General features: G+C 35.8%; 1 protein-coding gene across 4 annotated transcripts in view; it reads left to right on the top strand.

Annotated features, from left to right (window-relative positions):
* Positions 1-20,472, top strand: part of RPRD1A (regulation of nuclear pre-mRNA domain containing 1A) — a 69,039-nt gene that overhangs the window by 14,094 nt on the left and 34,473 nt on the right. For 3 of the 4 annotated variants that reach the window (XM_043558614.1, XM_043558613.1, XM_043558616.1), the window contains exons 2-6: positions 10,196-10,325; positions 13,277-13,383; positions 13,464-13,561; positions 16,475-16,601; positions 16,710-16,885. In XM_043558614.1, the coding sequence (XP_043414549.1) occupies positions 10,196-10,325; positions 13,277-13,383; positions 13,464-13,561; positions 16,475-16,601; positions 16,710-16,885 (638 nt within the window). Of the gene's footprint in view, positions 1-10,195; positions 10,326-13,276; positions 13,384-13,463; positions 13,562-16,474; positions 16,602-16,709; positions 16,886-18,164; positions 20,240-20,472 lie in introns of those variants that run through there. The other variant, XM_043558615.1, reaches the window with a different exon arrangement.

The raw sequence follows: 20,472 nt of genomic DNA, 5'->3' as shown, positions 1-20,472 counted from the left end.
TTTTTCCATTATATGCATTTAGTGCTAAAAGTTTCTCAGCCCTGCTTCCGCTTTATCCCACAAATTTTGGTACGATATCTTTTCAGTTTATTTGCATATGTTAATTGAAGTGTTCTTATGATGGATACCTTAAAATAATTCTCATACCTTTGTCATTGTGGCGTTAGCATCTATTGATTGACCTTTTTCATTCAGTTTCACATCCCCCTGGTTCTTGGTATAATGAGTGATATTTGATTGATTCATACTTTTCTTTTTGAGAGAGAGCGCGTGCCTGTGCAAATGGGAGGAGTGGAGGAAGGGGAGAGAGAGGGAGAGAGGGAGAATCTCAAACAGGCTCCATGCCCAACTTGGAGCCCAACTCAGGGCTGGATCTCACAAGTGTGAGATCATGACCTAGGCCAAAATCAAGAGTCAGACACTTAACCGACTGAGCCACTCAGGTGCCCCGATTCATAATTTTTTGTATGTATTATGTTTTGAAACTCTGGACTTTATTTAATCCTGTTTTATCTGGATTTCTATGATATTAACCCATCAGGGGAAGGTTAGGTACTCTTTGTTACTGCTGAGTGCAAGTGAGTTTGGCAGACACCACAGAGTAAGGGGTTAGGAATGTGTGGTGTTAGTATTGCTGGGCCATGGTGAAAATCCTGACTCTTCACTGGCACATCCCAGGGGGAGTGCCTTCTAACCGCTGGGTAAGGGTGGAAGTCCAGGTCTTTCTAACTTTGCCTTCTCTGACACCACTCTTGAGAGGTGTTAGTCTCTATATCACAGCTTGGTTTCCTACTTAGCCTTTGCTGATATGGATGTGAGTGGGGCACTGTTTTGTGTTTTTGGTTTTCCCCTGTCATGTTTGGCTGGAGTAGATTGGTTATTGTCTAAAAGTTTTCTGTCTTTCTAGGCTGTCCTTTTCTTGGTCCTTTGGCTGGAATGAGAAGGTTTGTGTTGGAACTCTTTATGTCTGCACCTGTTAGGATTTCTGGGTTGCTGACTTTTTCAACTCCCAATCTGAGATAAAGGCAAAAAGAAAACCCCGAGAGCTCATTTTGTATTGTTCTTTGGGTTACAAGGTCCCTAGCCTGTCTGCTGCCTTTTTTGTTCTTATATTTGTTTTATTTATAATGCCCAGGATTTATAGTTGTACTTTCCAAGAAAAATAGGGAAAACTACATCTGCTCTTATCTTCCTGGAAGCAGATGTTCCCTACAAAACTGGTCTTTATATTGGAACTGGGGCACATCAGTTTTACTGGTATTTTTACTAGTATTTTCTTGTCCGAGATATTATAAGATACTTTCTGGTTTGCATCTGATATTAGTATTTTAATAAGCTTATTTTAATATAACTGCTAAACAGTTCTACTTTTTATTGTTTTAAAATACACACTTGTAAAATTTAAAACAGCACAGTAGTATGTAAATTGCTAAGTAAAAATGTATTGCAAAGAGGCCAGTTATCCCCAAATTAATTTATAAGTTCAGGGCAGTTTATAAGAAATGTGTTCTTTTACAAGACATTTTACAAGGCAAGGTCTTTTATAAGACCTCTAAATCTAGGGGCACCTGGGTTGCTCAGTTGGTTGAGCATCTGACTTCGGCTCAGGTCATGAGCTTGCCATTCGTGAGTTCAAGCCCTGTACCGGGCTCTGTGCTGACAGCTTGGAGCCTGGAGCCTGCTTCAGATTCTGTGTCCCCCTCTCTCCACCCCACCCCTGCTTGTGCTCTGTCTCCCTCTGTCTTTCAAAAATGAATAAACATAAAAAGGTTTAAAAAAAAAAAAAGACCCTAAATCTAGAGGTCATTGGGAAAAGTAAATGTGGAGGAACAGCCAAGGCCATTTTTAATTTTTGTTTTGTGAATTTTGACAGTTTTGAAGGGAAAACAGTAATGGAGGTATTGTGCACAGACTGAAGGCACTGAAGGTAGAAGAGTATGATGTTGATAACAGAAATAAAAATATATATGGAAGGAACAGACCAGAGATTTATGAGGAAACCCACTTTATGTAGTAATTTGGTAATCATTAATTTGGTAAAGTAAGCACTTTAAATTCATGCGGAAAAGGCTAGAATATTAAATGATTCTTAGGTTTCTACTTGATACCATACGTAAAGTTAAAGATATAACACTGAAAAAAAAATCAACTGTGGAATCCTGTAAGGAAAACATGTTTATAGTTGTTTCTAGTCTTGCACTGTGCGAAGATTTTCTAAATAAGGTCCAAGAGGTCTTGTAGGAAATAGATTTGGCTAATAAAATTATAAAATCATTGAATATTGAAAATACCAAATATCACTGCCTAGTTATAAGGAAATAGTCAATGCATATATTTTTTAATACAAATATAATTAACATACAGTGTTTCAGGTTTACAGTCTGATGATTCAGTAATTCTATATATTTCTCTGTGCTCATCGAAATAAGTGTACTCTTAATCCCTTTTATCTATTTCATCTACCCACCCACTCTCTTCCCCTTGGCAATCATCAGTTTGTTCTCTGTATTTATAAGTTTGGTTTTGTGTTTGTCTCTTTTTTTCTTTGTTTCTTAAATTCCATATATGAGTGAAATCATATGGTATTTTTCTTTCTCTGACTTATTTAATTTAGGATTATACTCTCTGGGTCCATCTGTGTTGTGAATGGCAAGATTTTATCCTTTTTTATGGCTGAATAATACTCCATAGTGTATCCATCATCTTTATCCACTCATCCACCAGTGAACACTTGGGTTGCTCCCATATCTTGGCTATTGTAAATAATGCTGCAATAAACATAGGGGTGCATAGATCTTTTTGAATTAGTGCTTTTGTTTTCTTTGGGTAAATACCCCCGTATTGTTTTCCAGTGGCTGTGAGAATTCCACAATATTATTTTTAAAACGTTATTCTTAAAGGAGCAAAAAAATTAAAAAAAAAATTTTTTTTTTTTAACGTTTATTTATTTTTGAGACAGAGAGAGACAGAGCATGAACAGGGGAGGGGCAGAGAGAGAGAGGGAGACACAGAATCAGAAGCAGGCCCCAGGCTCTGAGCCATCAGCCCAGAGCTCGACGCGGGGCTCGAACTCACGGACCGTGAGATTGTGACCTGAGCCGAAGTCAGACGCCCAACCGACTGAGCCACCCAGGCGCCCCAGGAGCAAAAAATTTTTAGTCTCCATCCTACTGTAGTGGCATAATGTGAACAAACCATATAGTGTGTATTCTAACAGAACTCTTCCATTTGACAGTGTCCTTTATAATGATCTGATGGTTCAGGATGAAGTTTGTTCTTTTTAAGATTTAAAATGTCATTTGTTGCATATATCAAAATAAAAAAATTTAAAGTTACTTCAGGAACTTGAATTGATTTTAACCTATTAGACTGGGAAAGATGTCCATTTGTTTGGGTGTAGGTGGAGGTGTGCCTGTTTGTTTGTTTGTTTGTTTTTACCAAACATTGAAATAGGAGAGACCATTGATAAATACACCTACAGGACAAAGTCATATTGGTGGATGAGCACTGAGTCAGCACTACCCAAAAGGCGTTTTCAGCATGTAGGTTCAAGTTAATTGTTTAATATACCAACACGTGAGTTGTTGGTAACTCTTTTTTTTTCTTAATTTTTTAATGTTTATTTATTTTTGAGACAGAGAGAGACACACCATGAATGGGGGAGGGTCAGAGAGAGAGGGAGACACAGAATCTGAAGCAGGCTCCAGGCTCTGAGCTGTCAGCACAGAGCCCGACGCGGGGCTTGAACTCACGGACCGTGAGATCATGACCTGAGCCGAAGTCGGACACTTAACCGACTGAGCCACCCAGGCTCCCCGAGTTGTTGGTAACTCTTGACACACACGCCTCCCCAAATTACTTCTTGGTCTTCCCTCAAAGTAGGTCTGTCTGTTGTGTGTTTGTGTTTGTGTGAATATGTATAACTTAACACTACGTCTGAGATGTCTGTTTGAGATAATTTTGCATATCAGTATGTAAATATCTCATTTTTGAACAGTTGTAGAATATTGGATTATATGGATATACCATGATTTATTTAGTTATCTTTTTCTTGTTGTTGTCATGAGTGTCCTTAATTATTTCTGCGTGCATTTATGAGAATATATCCATAGGGTAAATTCCTAGACATGAAATTTGCAGGGTCAGGGGATTGTGTGTTTACATTTTTCATCGATACTGCCAAATGATTTTTCTGAGAGGTTGCACTAATTTATTTATTAACCACCAATGTCTGAAGTTGTCTAAAGGTGATAATCTTACTCATGCTTTTGCCAACTTTAGTGTCAGACTTCCATCTTGGTCATTTTAATAGGTGGAAAATGATGTTGGTTTTAATTGCTTAGTATTTGTGTTTCTTTGACCTTTCCATTCATACTAGCCCATTTTTCTATAGGTTATTGATTTGTGAGAACTCTAGAATGGAGGGGGAGATAAAAATATTTGAATTCAATACATTGAAAATAAGCAAGATTAGCTAGATCTGTAAGAAAGTTTGTCTTTCATAATCTGAATTTGAAGTTGAGGTTTATGAGAGCAGTGTGATTTAATTATATCCTTGTTCCCATCTTCTGTTATGTTGGGCAAGGTAAAGACCAGGAGCCAACTTAGTAGAACAGATAATTAAAGGCACAGGTCTAGGCCAAAGTTATTTAGTAAATAGCTGAACAAATTTTGAATCGACTGCTGGGCTTGATTCCATAGATTGGTAGATGAGAGTGACAGTTGTTGCTTTCAATGGAACTTAGTTTTGTTGGGAAGCATTAGATTAAATAAAAATGATATTGTTGGGATTAAGTGTTCAAAGTAAAGTATGGGGTGCTCCGAGAGCATATCAGGGTTGCCTGACCTGTGTGTACTAGGTGGTCAAGGGAAACCAGAAGAACTTATTAACTGAGGTCTAAAGGATGGGTAGGAGTTGGGGAAGTTAGAGGAGGCATTGTATTGGGCATGAAGAGAGTAGTATAGACGCAGAGACAGACATTTTTGGGCCTTTGGTTCATATTAAGGATTTAAAATATTATCTGGAGAATAATAGAAAATCTTTGAAGGATTTTAAAGCAAAGGGTGGGCTGCCAAAAATCTGAGGCACTGTGGCAATGGTACAGGAATACGCTGGCTTTATCCACCTCGTTTTTCACCCACCTCAGCTGTTAAGCAGCCAGCTGCAGCTGACTGAACTCCGTGGTCCTGTCTGGGACAGATAGAATCCATTCAGGAATCACCTGTGGATTATACAGTTTCTGTGACAAAGAAAATTAGTTTCTGCCATATAACCAACTATTTATCTATATGAGCATCTCTTCTAGTCTGTAGTGATAATCAGTTTACCAGGGAAATAAATGAGGCTGTCCAACAGTCAGTAGTAAGTCTTTAATAGAATTTTATTTCAAGGTAATGGCTTTTCTTCTGATTTCTTTCTGTAAGACCTATAGTAATGCTCATTGGTGTGTGTGTGTGTGTGTGTGTGTGTGTGTGTGTGTGTGTGTATTCAGTTATTTTGTTTAGAGAAAGAATATGAGAGCAGGGGAGGGGCAAACGGAGAGAGAATCTTAAGCAGGCTTCGTGCTCAGTGTAATGCCCCACGTGATCCCACGACCCTGGGAATGACTTGAGGCGAAGCCAAGTCTGATGCTCCACCCACTGAGTCACCAGACACCCATTTATTCAGTTTTCTTGCTGCTTCTCCCATTTATAGGGCTTCCTCTGTAAAGAGTGTTCTTGTGTTAATAGGTAACACAGTAAAATTTTAGCTATTTGTTGTATTTATTGGCATTATTATCTGTGATTTTAAATTTCAGTCCCTGTAAAAACATGGGTGATTAAATTATAATATTCTGTATTATGTCAAAATGAATAGGTATATGCTTTGTACAGTGTAAGAAAATAAGTAATGTTGTTGGTTCCTGATTATGAATAAGTAAAACTGAATTCTGAACTGATTATGAATTAGTGAAACTAGGTGGAATTTATGTAGTACTTTGACTAATTAAGTTTGTTTCATATTGTTTATCTAATAGCCCAGACTCTTCTTTTTGAAGCCTTGTAGTTGATCTTTTTTTTATTTGAATTATGTGAATTATGTAACTCTTTCTTACTTGTGTGATGAACTGAACTTCTATTGCCCTTTAGGGGATATGCTTAACATTTTAGGTAATATTATGTCCTCACATATTAGCCAGATTTTATTATTTTTATTTGTTTGTTTTGATGTACCTGTTTACATACAAGGTCCGAGGAAAAGGGGCTATACTTAATACCCATAGTAGCTTAAAATTTATAGTTCAGACAGGTGAGATATAAGAAAATGGTTCCTCACAATATAAATATTGACCGGTCCTTAATTGCTTATACTTTATTGGTGCAAATATAGCAGTACAGACACATACAGATACACTGGGACATAATATTGTATTTAAGATTGTTTCCATTGTTTCTAGTGTTTGTGTGATACATCGTCGGAGAGAAGGAATAAAGAAAGAGAACTTACATTTTTAGTGATGTGACCTACCACGTACCAGGTTATATAGAGCTTACAAGCTCTTGATTGAATAGGAAAGGTTATTTTTGATCTGTGCCCAGCATGGGACACTATTTAAATTGAATGGAAGATTTGGAAAATAAGGAACCTTGTGACAGTAGAAATAAAGGAAGTGACTAGATCAGACTCGGTTTTAAGCCTTATTGCCAACAGTTTTTCTTTAAGGAATTATGAAATGGTTTGTTGCTCTTTCTGTTAATTTTGTATGCCTTAATAAAAATTTATGGCCCTGTTATTTTCAAATTATCAAAATTCACTTGAAAGTCATTTTTGTAATTTTCTTCTGGAATTGCTTGTTTTGATTAGTTCCTTTAGTTTAATTTGCTCTACATAAAGGTACACCTAGCTTTAAATGAAAGTAAATTTTTTCACTGAAAACTTGGAAAAGAGTATACATTACAGCAGTTTCTAGGTATGTCTCATATTTTAGCCTGGATTCCACAAGGGAAACAAAATGAAAATAATGTCTTGATGTTTGTACCCCATACCAAATCCACGCTCCTGGTATGGTTTGTTTTTGGAATACACTGGGAACTGCAGTTTGAAATCTTGTGAATTTTTGCTTTAATGTATATTGTAGTAACTTTTCTGCATTAATTTTAAGAGATGGTAGCCCATGGATTTAAAAAATACTGTAAAATACACATTTTTTAATTTGCATAGTAAAGTACACATAACAGAATTTACCATTTTAACCATTTCTAAGTGTTTGGTTTATTGGTATTAAGTACATTCACACTGTTATGAAACCATCATCACGATCCATTTCCAAAACTGGAACTTTTCATCTTACAAAGCTGGAACTCTATACCTATTAAACAGTAACTCTCTATGCCTTTCTTCCCCCAGCCCCTGGCAATAACCATTGTACTCTCTGTCTCTGAATTTAACTATTCTAGGTACTTCATATAGCGGGACCATATAGTATTTGTCTTTTTGTGACTGACTTGTTTCACTTAGCGTAATATCCTCTAGGTTCATTCATGTTGTAGCCTGTGTCAGGATGTCCTTTCTTCTTTCTTTTCTTTTTTCTTGTCTTGTCTTGTCTTGTCTTGTCTTTTCCTTTTCTTTCTTTCTCTTTCTTTCTTTCTTAAAATTTTTTTTTAATGTTTATTTGTTTTTGACACAGAGACACAGCTTGAGCAGGGGAGGGACAGAGAGAGAGAGGGAGACACAGAATCTGAAGCAGGCTCCAGGCTCTGAGCTATCAGCACAGGGCCCAACGCGGGTGAACCGCGAGATCATGACCTGAAGTCGGCTGCTTAACTGACTGAGCCATCCAGGCGCCCCAGGATCCTTTCTTTTTAAGGCTGAATAATATTCCATTTGTATTGATGTACCACATTTTGTTCATTTATCTGTCCGTGGATACTTGGGTTGTTTCTACCTTTTGCTGTTGTGAATAATGCTGCTAACATTTTAAAATATTTTGATTGAGTTGCTCCTTGATCTTTTCCAAAGGTAACATTCTCTTTCATTTATAACATAGTCATAAGAGGCATAGTCCAGTTATTAAGAAGGAAGCTTGGGTGTTGGACTTTGGATTCAAATCCTGGCTGATCCCTTCCTGGATATTTCACTGTGGGCAATTAACCCTTTTGATGCCAATTTGTTAAACTGCCAAATGAAGGTAATAATGATACCTCACATTCCTTGGATTAAATTAGGTATTAAATGTAAATTACACATAAAGTGCCTAGCGTAGTGTGTAACACATAGTAAAAGTTTGCTGAATGTTACTGTTATTTAGGAAAAGGAGCCCATTGGTTCAGGTGCCCATTCAAAGTACTGCAGATGCTCTCCCAATTGGGTAATAACACAAATTTAAATTTTTAAAATCATTTTGATGCTGAGAAGGCAAATACTTGGATTAAGTAATATTAACCTTTCCTTTGGGTAAGATTTTCTTTGGGCAGGGTTAGGTAAAAAAAAAAAAAAAATAGGGTTGAATATTGGGAAAGCTGACATTATTGTCACCTTCATGGGAAAAGGTCCTAGTATCTTCACCAGTTACACTGTATAGTTTATCTAACCAGACAAGCCAAAAAAAAAATCAGAAGTTGGTCTTTGTTATTGCCATCTCTTTCATATCTCTATTCTATTCCAAGACTTTGAAAAACATGAAAAGTGTGGGGCCACATCTTTAGATAGGCAAACAAGATTCTGCAGCGGATAGCATAGGTTTGTAAAGTCTGGTCATCTCTAACTCAGTATTTTAGTTTCTTGTAAGATTGTGTTACTAGTTTCCCCTCAAGAAAGATGTGAACTCAGAAATGGCTTTTAATGCATTTAACACTTAAACTGAATACTCAAATCTAGAGGACCAAATATAGCCTGCCTGTTTTTGTCTTAAAACCAGTAAGTGGCCAACATTAATGGTGCACTGGATTATCATTCCTGACCAGAAGTTTCCTCTATCATTGAATGTGGATGCCACTAAGTACAGTGTTTCTGAATATGATGGTACAACTTTGAATAATTTAGATTTAATTCTGATAAAATTACGTTATGAAAATAGTACAAAAGATTATGTTCAACTAACTAAATTTTACCCATTTGTAAGACTCTTACTTGAGTCATACTTAATAATAAGCCACTTAACCTTGTAACCAGTAAGAATGTATTCTGGCCCATAATTGTTGAAATCTTTTCTGTTCTTTTTAGAAGGATGACTACTCCCACAGAATATAGTGAGTAGGGACATATTTTTGTCAAGATGAATTCGGTTATTTAAGGTTATGTAATTCAAAGCAGGGGAAAATCTAAACCACCCATTTGGTCTCTCTAACATTTAGTCCGTTAGCTTGGGAAATATTTATTTCATAAACAAAAAATCCATAATTATTGAAGTGATGTTTCTTTCAACCTATTTTACGTTTTGTACTCTTGTTTCACAGTAACTTAATGATCGACTGTAAAGTCAACGTGGGTATTAAAACAGTCAAATTCAAGATTTAGGGTACCATTTTAATGGTACCAGTTGCCATCTTACTTTATTTTATTTTTTAAAAAATGTCTATTCTTGAGGGAGAGGGAGACAGAGCATGAGCAGGGGAGGGTCAGAGAGAGGGACACACAGAATCTGAAGCAGGCCCCAGGCTCCAAACTGTCAGCACAGAGCCTGATGGAGGGCTTGAACCCACACATCATGAGATCATGACCTCTGAGCCAAAGTCAGATGCTTAACAAACTGAGCCGCCCAGGAGTCCCATCTTACTTTAAATAAGCTTTATTTCAGGTAGTGTTTAATAGTTTTAGCAAAATTTAGTACAGAAAGAGTTACAGAGATGCAGTTTTACAGAGATGAGGATTCAGTGTATAAAACTATTAATTTGGGAATTGTGATAAGACTAGGAATCAAGGGTAAGTATTTTGGGCAGTTTGGTAAAAGTGCAAGGAAACAGATTAATTATTGATTTTCTCTGCCTCTTGAGTCCTCTTTTTTCCTCACATGATCCATCTCCAGAAATTATAGAAACCTAGTGAGGTAAAGAATTGTGACTTTGGTAGTAGAATGAGAAGCTAGAGTTGACTATATTACATAAAGGTTAGTAGCCGTGTTGTAGTTCTCAAACTGCTTCATTCAGATATTGAGAATGTTTGTCTGACTTAAATGAGGATATTTTAAGTAGATTTTTAAATTTTTTTATTTTTCAGCCAAACCAAACAGGAAGCTTACTTTTCTCTACCTAGCCAATGATGTCATTCAGAACAGCAAACGGAAGGGGCCGGAGTTTACAAAAGATTTTGCACCAGTTATAGTGGAGGCTTTTAAACATGTTTCAAGGTATGATAATTGTTTTGGGTACTAGGTAATGTTTTAAATGCATAGTATGTCCTTTTGTTAAAATTTACTGTAAGCCATTCAAACAAAAAACAGAGAATGTATTTCTTTGAAATTTTCATTTGAAAAGACTTAACTATAAATGGCATTTGTAAATGTGTTAAATACTTTCTGTAAAGGAAAATTTTTGAACTGTCACAAAGTGGTAGGCTTTTGGAGTACTTGAATTAACAATTTTCCTTTAAGGGACCGAAAAAAGCAACTGCCATTTTGGAATGGACTTCATTAAGAATGAATGAGTATTGAATTGAAAATTTGTGTGCTTATAAAGCTGTCTGTTTTCCAGCTATTATTTCTGGATAAACGTTGTACCCTTTACTTGCATATAATTTGAAAGTTGTTTTAGTGTTTGGGTATATATCATAATACTTTAAAGTGTTTTGGAAGTACAGGAATTTATTTAGAATAATTATAAGCCTGTTGAAAAATTTTGCTACAGAAAAGTTGTAAGGGTAAAAGTTGGTGCTTTGGTTTTTGCTCTTTTTAAATGCTTATTTCCAAACATATGCAAATATTTGGTAGATTTCTGGGTAAACATTATTGGGGTAGACTGTTAAATCAGTCTAAATTACAGAATTCAGTGGTAAGTGAAGATCTGTGTTGAATGATTTAAGGATGAAAATATGCTCACCACATGCCCAAAAACTTCAGTCATAGTGGGTGCATTTTTTAAAAATTACAGTGTATGAAATACTACCATATGTTACTTTCTTAAACGAACATTATTTATCTTTCAATTTAGATACTGTCTTACCATCTTTTCAGATGTTGCCATTTTTTAAGAGTTCAGTCCTAGTCCCTCTTCCTATGGTCATATTCTTCGCTTGACCTTTGGGTGATTTCATACACTGCATATATTTAGTTATTACACACCCTAATAACTCAATTAACTGTGAGATCAAGACCGAAGCCGAAGTTGGACGCTTAACTGACTGAGCCATCCAGGGGCCACTGGATGTGTTTTGTTTTAGACCTGTGTGTCTAATTGCCTAAGGAATTTCTAGTTGTATGCTTCCAGACATCTCAGATGGACTCTGTCTCATATTGAATTCACGTCACTGCGCCCTGTCAGACTTGCTCCTCCTTCAGGTTTCACTCTCCCAGTGAATGGTAACTCCGTCTATCTGGATGCCCATATGAGAAACTAGGTGTCATCTTAAACTTTCTTTGATAGTGTAATTTATAGTGTATCACATTCTCCTTTCTCTTTCACTCCTCTTATCCATGTAGTATATATAGTTCCCACAGTTTAGATTTTTTCTATAATGTCATTTCTATATAATTTGCAAGAACCTCTAGTGTTGTTTAATCCATTTAGGAAACTAGCCACAGTTGCAGAGCTGATCATAACACTCCCTTGCCTTTGAGTTCTCAAAACTTGATCCCAGAGATCAAGTCTGAAGTCCTGAGCAGGACTTAAGGTGATGATGCTTCTTCATGGCCCTGTCTACATCTTCAGACACATGCCTCACGTTCCTTCCACACACACACGCTTTATAGTCCACAGTTGAGGCTAACTGAACCTCTTTAAGTTCTTTCTCCCTTAAGGCTTTTATATATGTTGCCTCTCCCAAGGAATTCAATAAAATATTTCTTGACCGCCTACCGTGTGCCAGCCCTGACGATACAGTAGTCAATAAGATAAAGTTCTGTCCTAGTGGACTTACATTTCAGTTTTTGACCAAAGTAATAACTAGGTGGACAGATGAATATACATTATGCCAGTAGATAAGTAATGTGAAGAAGCAAAGTAAGGAAGAACTAGAGAGTATGACAGTGCTCATGAGAACTTTATCTCATGAGATAAAGTTTTGGAGAGGTGGCATTTGAAGGAAAGGATGAAATGAGTCACTTGAGCATCTAAAAGACAAGGATTCTAGGTAGAGGGAATACTTGGCAGAAACAATGAGACAGTTGTGTGCTGGGCATGTTTGAGCATCAGCAGGGAGAATTGTATGGCAGAAGGTATTAAGGGAATGTGGACTGAGAAGTAGCCAGAAAGCAGAACATATCTACCTTAAAGTCTGGGATAAGGCTTTTTGGTTTTATTTTTGGTATGATTGATAGCTCTTAGCAGATTGAAGAGCATTATGATTTGATTTACAATAGTAGAGCATAGAGTTAAGAGTAAGAGCTGAGGACACCAATGAGAAGACTTTAAAAATCCAGACAAGAGGTAATAGCAGTTCAGTCTGCAGTGGTAGTGATGAAGGCAGTAGGATGTGGTTGGGAGTAGTCTGTTTGCCACTTCCTTGATGTTCCAGTCCTCAGATCTCAAATACTGCTTGCTCAGATACCTTTTCTAATCTCTCTTGAACTGGGCCAGATCTCTGCATGAAGCTTCTCTTTAATACTTGGTTCTTTTTTGTGGCACTTGTAAATAACAGCTGCCGTAAAGCTCCATTTGTGTCTCCAGTGTCAAAGATAGTGCCTTGATCAATAAATATTTGTTAAATAAATTTAAAAATCACCTATTTGAAATCTTCTTGGCCTCATAATCAGCCGCCATTAGGTTAAGGGCATCTTCTCTATAAACACCTGTAGCTTGTACAAGCACTTTTTTTGGTAATTTTTTGTTTATTAAGATGTCTGGGAGCACCTGGCTGGCTTAGTTGACAGAGCGTGTGACTGTTGATCTCAGGGTTGTAAGTTTGAGCCTATGTTGGGTGTAGAGATTACCTAAAAATAAAATCTTAAAAATGTCTGTAAGCTTTTAAAGGAAGCTGGGAGTATGTCTGTCTTGATCACTTCACTCTGAACTTCTGATCACATAGTTGTGCTCAGTAAAAATTTGGACTGCTTTTTCTCAGAGAATGAATGTCTGATTGTGTTTTAAATCACCATTGCCTTTTCAGTAACACTGTTAATTGTTAACATTTTTATTTTTTCTTTAGTGAAACTGATGAAAGTTGTAAGAAGCACCTTGGAAGGGTATTATCTATTTGGGAAGAAAGGTCTGTTTATGAGAATGATGTGTTAGAACAACTTAAGCAAGCTCTGTGTAAGTGTGTAATCTTTTATCGTGATCTCTCCATTAAAATGTTTCCTTTCATTAAAACTTTTGATGTTCTTTCAATTCAGATGGCGATAAGAAGCCTAGGAAGCGAACTTATGAACAGATAAAGGTGGATGAAAATGAAAACTGTTCCTCTGTGGGATCTCCAAGTGAACCACCACAGGTAGAAGTTTTTCTCTGTTAAGGGAGTTGTGTTACTATTACTTCATGTGGCCACTAAGCTTTATTAATTTTGAGGTTTTACTAATATAAATTGACTTTTATTATAATTCTGAGTGCAAGAAAGAAGCTTTGTGAATATCTCTTCTGATTAACAGATTGCTTATGTTTATTATGGTATGTTGTATGTTTTATATTAGGCAGTTATATTTTACATAGAAAGAGGTTATCTGATTGCTAAGTATGATTAGGTCTGGTGAGGTATCTGTCACTTAAATAGTTTCCTTTTAAATAAATAAAACATTGTATGATAAACCCTTTGTTGTATGATTTAACTACACTGAGAATGCCATTCTTAGAGATATACAACTGCCCTTTACTGTATTTTTGCTTTTAAACATGTAAAAATGAGTGTTATAGCAGCAAGCATGTACTCATACAGTTCTATGTAACTATATAGAACCATATAGTTCCATGGTAAAATAAGACAGATTAGAGTTATTATCTTAATACCCCATGTCCTCCCAGGTTGGTACAGTATAGCATTCCTTAGCCATCAAATGATTCCAGAAAAACATTTTTAAATTTTAATTATGTGGGCATTGAGTGTTAAAGCTTCCTCCTTCTATGTTTCAAACATATAGGAGGGACAGATAAAATTTAAAAGGAGAAAATGAAGACATAGCCATACTCATAAAACAAGGTAAATATCTTTGTGGACTAGAAATGGTACAGAAGCACAATTCAATATGTGGGCCAGAGCCTGGTTCTTGCTGAGCTTTGGTCAGGAAACAGACATGGCTTTCCAGAAATAAGTATCCTGTAGGGTAATAAGAACTCACAGTGCTCCATGGGAGTTGGATTCACTGCATGCAGCCAGAGGCTGGTTGAAACTCTTTCCCCAGTGAAAGGAGCTAGAAAGAAAGATAGAACCAATCACTGCCTAGAACTTTGTGTGTATATTCGTAGTAGTACTGGGGAGGCAGAAAGAATCTGACCAAGGTGCTCAGCTGGGACCTGAACCAAACTGCCTGTTCACTCATTGATAGGAGGTACTGAAGCCCATATGATCACCAGGGACAAGAGCTTGAATAAAAAAGTAATAAGAACATAATGTTTTGAACAACCAGGCTTTAAGGTGTATATTTTTTTCTATTTGGTAATAATTTAAGACAAAGCACTTTGTGCAACAAGCCCTTTTATGATTCCATGAACAGTATTTTATCTGAGTTTTAGATACAGAGTCTGATCCTTTTTTATTTTCCCTGATGACAGACTAACTCCAGTTGTACTTCTTAGGAGTATCTAGTACTTAAATAAAACACTGTTGCTTTTCATTTTATGATGACTATTTTCAGATTAGTTGTACTGCTTAATTTTCAGTGGTTCAGCTTTGTAGTTACCATTTTGTGTCATTCTTTATAAGAATGACTAACATTTCTCTTCATAGGATCCACTTGAACTCATTTCATTCTCCTCTATTAGAAAGTTGTAGGCTAGTGTTGTTTTCAGACAACTGTGCTTTTTTATCTGATCTTTGACCCAGCACTAGAAACTTAGAATTAACTCACGTGGGAATGTGAATGTGAGATGAAAGCATGCGTATCGGGACCATAAAGCCAGATGACTTTCCAGAACTTCAGAAAGCTTTAGAACTTTCTAGGACTCATTAAGAAATGACAATATAAAAGTTAATTGGGGCCCACGAGAAAAAAAGCTTCATGATAATCGTCATTGCTCTTAAGCTCACTTTCGTTTGTAGGGGGGATGTATCTTATAACAAAATTATTTTGTAAAATATTAGAATTTTAAAAACATAGTAATGAATTAAAAGCATACATGGGATAGTATATTTATTAGGTATCATTCATTGTTATCATGCTGGATCATCTACTGTGTGCTAGACCCCAGTGATAGCTTTTTTTTTTTTTTTTGGTCAGGGAATAGCTTAAAGAAAAATCAGTAACTATCAGTGTCATCTCAATGTATTCACAGAATTGGTTATATCCTATATTTTTCAAGTGTGTGTATAATTTCCTACTGTTCCAGGAACTAGTCTTAGAGATTTAAAAAAAAAAAAAAAAAAAGGAGGTGGACGGGGATGGAACCCAGTAAAAATAAAATATTCATTTTTCTTTGGAGTAAATTTATAAATATTATGAATTGTGAAATTATCAGCAAAGACTTGCCCTTTCTTCCTAATTATATCTTATATGAAAACAGTATAAGTAAAATATTCTAATGATAAAATAATTTTTACATTGGTTAAGTGTAATATAAGTATTAGCCGTCAGATATATGGAATTTTGTGATCTCTTAATGATCTTATTAGCAAACTGTAGGATAGTTGAAGATAACCATATTTGAACATATTCCAAAACTACATTGCTTTTGTGCTTTAAGTACATCGTTTAGAAATAGACTTTGTGAGACCCTTCTGTGTTGTAGCAGAACATGATTTGTATCCTCCTTCCCCCAATATCTAATTTAGTATTAAAAATTCTCATGTATAATAATATAATGAATATGTCATATGTAAAACGTGTAACATCTAGGTTGAAGTTATAGCCTGCTTTCCCTTCTACCACTGTATGTATTTGGCATATAAATCAACCATGTCACTTTCAGAGCCCAGTAATTATTTTTACACTGTCTCCATTGCTTGAGTATGACTTCCTCAAAGCTGAGGGCCATGTCTTATTTTAGTTTCCAATTTATATATTTCCAATGACTAACATAGTATAGTTTCTTTTTCTTAATAAATAAAAGAAATGGACTATCTTTAAAAGCAGTTTATACTTGAAACTTTAAACAAGTATATAGCCCATAAGGATAAAGGAATATGAAATAAAATTGAGGTCTTTTGTGTTTGTTTAAGCTTCATTTATTTTGGTTCTAAAGTTGTATAACTTTTTAGACTCTAGATCTTGTTAGAGCATTACAAGATCTAGAGAATGCAGCTTCAGGTGATGCAGCAGTTCATCAGAGGATAGCGTCTTTGCCTGTTGAAGTCCAAGAAGTATCCCTACTAGATAAAATAACAGGTAAGAAAAGAAAATGTGATCTGGAACTTTTTGGAAGTCAGGGTGAGGGAACGGCATATGGCATTGTTTTTGTTGTGTAATAATTCTATTATTCTTTGCTTTTCTTAGATAAAGAATCTGGAGAAAGGCTTTCTAAAATGGTAGAGGATGCTTGTATGTTGCTGGCAGATTACAATGGCAGATTGGCGGCTGAAATAGATGATAGGAAGCAACTCACTCGAATGTTAGCAGATTTTCTTCGTTGTCAAAAGGAAGCCCTTGCAGAGAAAGAGCATAAATTGGAAGTGCGTAACATTTTCCTTCTTTAGTGTTTATTTGTTTAATTTATTTTCTGGTAGGAATTTCAAAATATTTCTGTTCCTGTACATTTTGCATATTTTTAGACAGTGGCCCAGGTAAGCTTCTCCTTGCAGGAAAGGGCTTCTTTCTACTTGGACCAAGTCAACCTAAGTAAACTTAGAAATGTGGAATTACAGAAACGGGCTGCTTTTTAAAATTATTGATGTGAAATCCCAGTAATAGTAATTCATCATAAGAGTTTAAACTCTTCAAGAACAAAACTAGTGGGAAAATAGCAGTTAGTATGAAGTCTGGTGTCATCTATAGTAAATTATGGTTGGATTTATTGAATTCCTGTTCAGAATACATGCAGGCTTTTAGGTATACAGTTAAGAAATAAAAAGAGTTTTTTTGGCATAGAATTTGTTGTGGGTATGCTAGTCCCCCTCTCCCAGTCCCTGAACAATTCATCAGTTTTGTTCACAAAGTCAGTCTTCAAGTTACTCTTTTGTTCCATCCCTGATTCTGATGCTTAACATATTCCCACCTCACTCCTGGCTCATACACACCCTTAGGTAGAAAGTCGCTCCTTTAAATTAAATGGTGATTGCTGCAGTTGATGAATCTGGAGGTGCAGGGTGAAAAAAGAAACATTCTCATATTTTCTTTGAGCAGAGTAGCTGTTGTTGGGTAGATGGGCCAGATTAGTTTTTGTTTTTGTTTTTGTTTTTGTTTTTAAGAATCTTTTTTGACTAGTTCTTGTTTAAATTGTTTATTGCTGTAGCAATTTCCTGTTGTAATTCGATGTAATAGAATTTCTAACTTGTCTGGATCCCTTTATTTAAACCGTTCTCTGTAAATTTGTAGGTCTGTTAGGATACTGCCTCTATTAAGTTGCTTTTTAGTGTTCTTGTTTTAGCAGTCTCTATGCCACAGAGGATTGTCCCTTCTATTTGTGAGACCTGCTGTTTGATCAAGAGCTTTCCCACCCCAAATTCTCAGCTCTTCATTTAGCATTACCCCTTTTCAGTGTGGAGCAAAGTTGTTGGCACCATGCTCCACCTTTAGAAAGGTTTCCCAATTGTACATAAAAAGGAAAAGGTAAACAATTTTAAAAAGATAACGTGTGATACGTAACTTGCCAGTTTTGATCTTGTGATGCAACTTGTCTTAAACCTACTGTACTTGTTTTACTGTTAGCAGAATTAAGGGTAAGTAATGTGCAATTCTTGTCTTTAGTCTTTTGGTATGGTTTCTTTAACTTCTATTGAGCTTCTGTTGCAGGTATTGGACATGGGCGTATCTTCTAACGATGTCATCATCATTAGCATATTCTTCCTGCTAAAAATAAATATCAAACTCCAAAGCCTGTATCGTCTCATGTTTTTGAAGATTCAAGACTGAAACTTTGTTTTTCTACTGTATGCTTTTTCACTTAAGTTGGTTATTTATTACTGGTTACAAAAATAGAATTTATGTTTGAAATGTAAGTGTAGGAATAGATCAGATGTCACCCTCCAGTTACCTCTTTTCCCAGTTCCTTTCAGCTAGATTGCGTAGTTGATAGTTCTGGTGATGAGGTTGATGATAATAATAACAGTAACATTTACCATGTGTCAGGTGCTATTGTAAGCGTGTCACATCTGTCAGCTCATTTAATCCTACATAGCAGGAAGAATTATCCCCACTTTACAGGTAAAGAAACTGAGGCACAGGGAAATTACATAACTTGCCCAAGGTCACAAAGAGATTGTAAATTGTTAAGAACCCGGGGACTCCTCCTCCAAAAGACACATTTGCTTCCGGGTTTTACTTAAAGAAATGTAAGATCAAAGCAAAAACTGAAACCCTATCCAGTTCTTTCTGCTTCCTCTCTCTTCAGAGGAATCTACTCTTCAGAGAAATCACTGTCTTAAAGTATTCTAGGAACGTTTTTGTTTTTCAGCGTGGATATTATCATAGTAAAAAGAGACGACCTAAATTATGCAACATTTTTTTACAAGTAAAAAAAAATTTACATCTCTAATAAATCAGGAAGTCATTCTACAGAACTCTGTAAATTATCATTTATAACTGATTTCTTTCTCAGAAGATTATGGAAATGATTTTAGATATTTAGACATTTTTTGTGTCAAGTAGGTGGCATCACTTTGAAGTTGAGACAGAGAGGTCAAGATTTATACTTCCCATGTAAGCTGTGATGTCATCAGTTTTCAGTTATCTGCATCTTTGAGCATCACCTGTCATTGACCAGGTATTGATGACTCATTGGTTTTTCGTTTTTGGTTTTTTGGGGTTTTTTTCTTTAAATGGAACAAAAATTTAAAGTATCAGTTCAGGGATTGTCTATTTCATGTTTTTTAAGGAGGTTGCTGTTAAAGCATTTGTAATGAATGAAAAGATGAAGTGTTTTTAAAAAATTTTGGGTATTAATCATTTTTGGAACTTTAGCTGGTTATTAAGCAGATAACTGTCTAAATGGACTATTAATCTAATTTGTATTTATAAAATCCATGTCATAGATTGTTGTAGAAATCATATTTCACCATTTAGAAGTTAAAATTATTGCATTAACTTTTGTTCACCTAGCTTATTTTGGAAGGCATTCATGGATAGGAAACGTAAAGTGACATTTTGATTTTGATACTGTTGGAGAGGGAAAAATACAGAGATCAGAAATTCTTTCACATTCAGTAAGGTAATGTCTTTGATGCTCAATTTTGGATTCTTTTTCATGATACAGTCAGTATAAGAAAACATGCTTTTATCAAATCCCTATCTATGTCATTGTACACTGACAGTGTGCTAGGATTCCATAGAAAATTGTCTAGTTTATGGAGTAGTTTTACGTAGAAAATTGGAAATCACAATTTGATTGATGGCTCTTAAATTATAGTTCTAAGGTTTGGAAGTCAGGATGGACTTCATAGAAGACTGTTTATCTTTTGCAGTCTTACATCAGTATGTTCTTATTTAGCTCATTTTTTTAAATGAGGCATAATATTAATTGTATGAATGTTGTTTATTTAAGTCTGTCCTTCTTCTCATGGCGTTAGATTGCAGCCACTGAGTTGCTTTTATTAGTTTTGTGCATTATATGTAGTGCTGCAGAGAACATCCCATCCTGGTGATCAGGCCTGTATAATTGTGCAGGTATATCTGTGGGATTGATTCTTAGAAGCAGAATAAAATAATCTGGGTCCAAGGGAATGTATGTTTAAGTGTTGACAGTATACTCAAGCCCACCAAAGCATTCTGACGTTTCAGTTTTTTAAATTTTTTTGTGCTGCATCTATTTATGTATGTATGTATGTGTGAATATAGTTGATGCAGTGCTATATTAGTTTCAGGTGTAAAGGCTCTGCGTTTTTTTTTTTTTTTTTTTTTTTTTTAATGTTTATTTCTGAGAAAAAGAGAGACAAGAGTGTGAGCGGGGAAGGGAGAGACAGAGAGGGAGACACAGAATCCGGAGCAGGCTCCAGGCTCTGAGCTGAAGTCGGACACTTAACCAGCTGAGTTATCCAGGTGCCCCAGGTTCTGCCTTTTTAAACTCCGTATCGTAGGAGTACATCTTTTCCTGTGTAACCTAGCA

This window comes from Prionailurus bengalensis, chromosome D3 (assembly GCF_016509475.1).
Source record: "Prionailurus bengalensis isolate Pbe53 chromosome D3, Fcat_Pben_1.1_paternal_pri, whole genome shotgun sequence".
NCBI lineage: Eukaryota > Metazoa > Chordata > Mammalia > Carnivora > Felidae > Prionailurus > Prionailurus bengalensis.
This window is presented reverse-complemented; position numbering and strand designations above follow the sequence as displayed.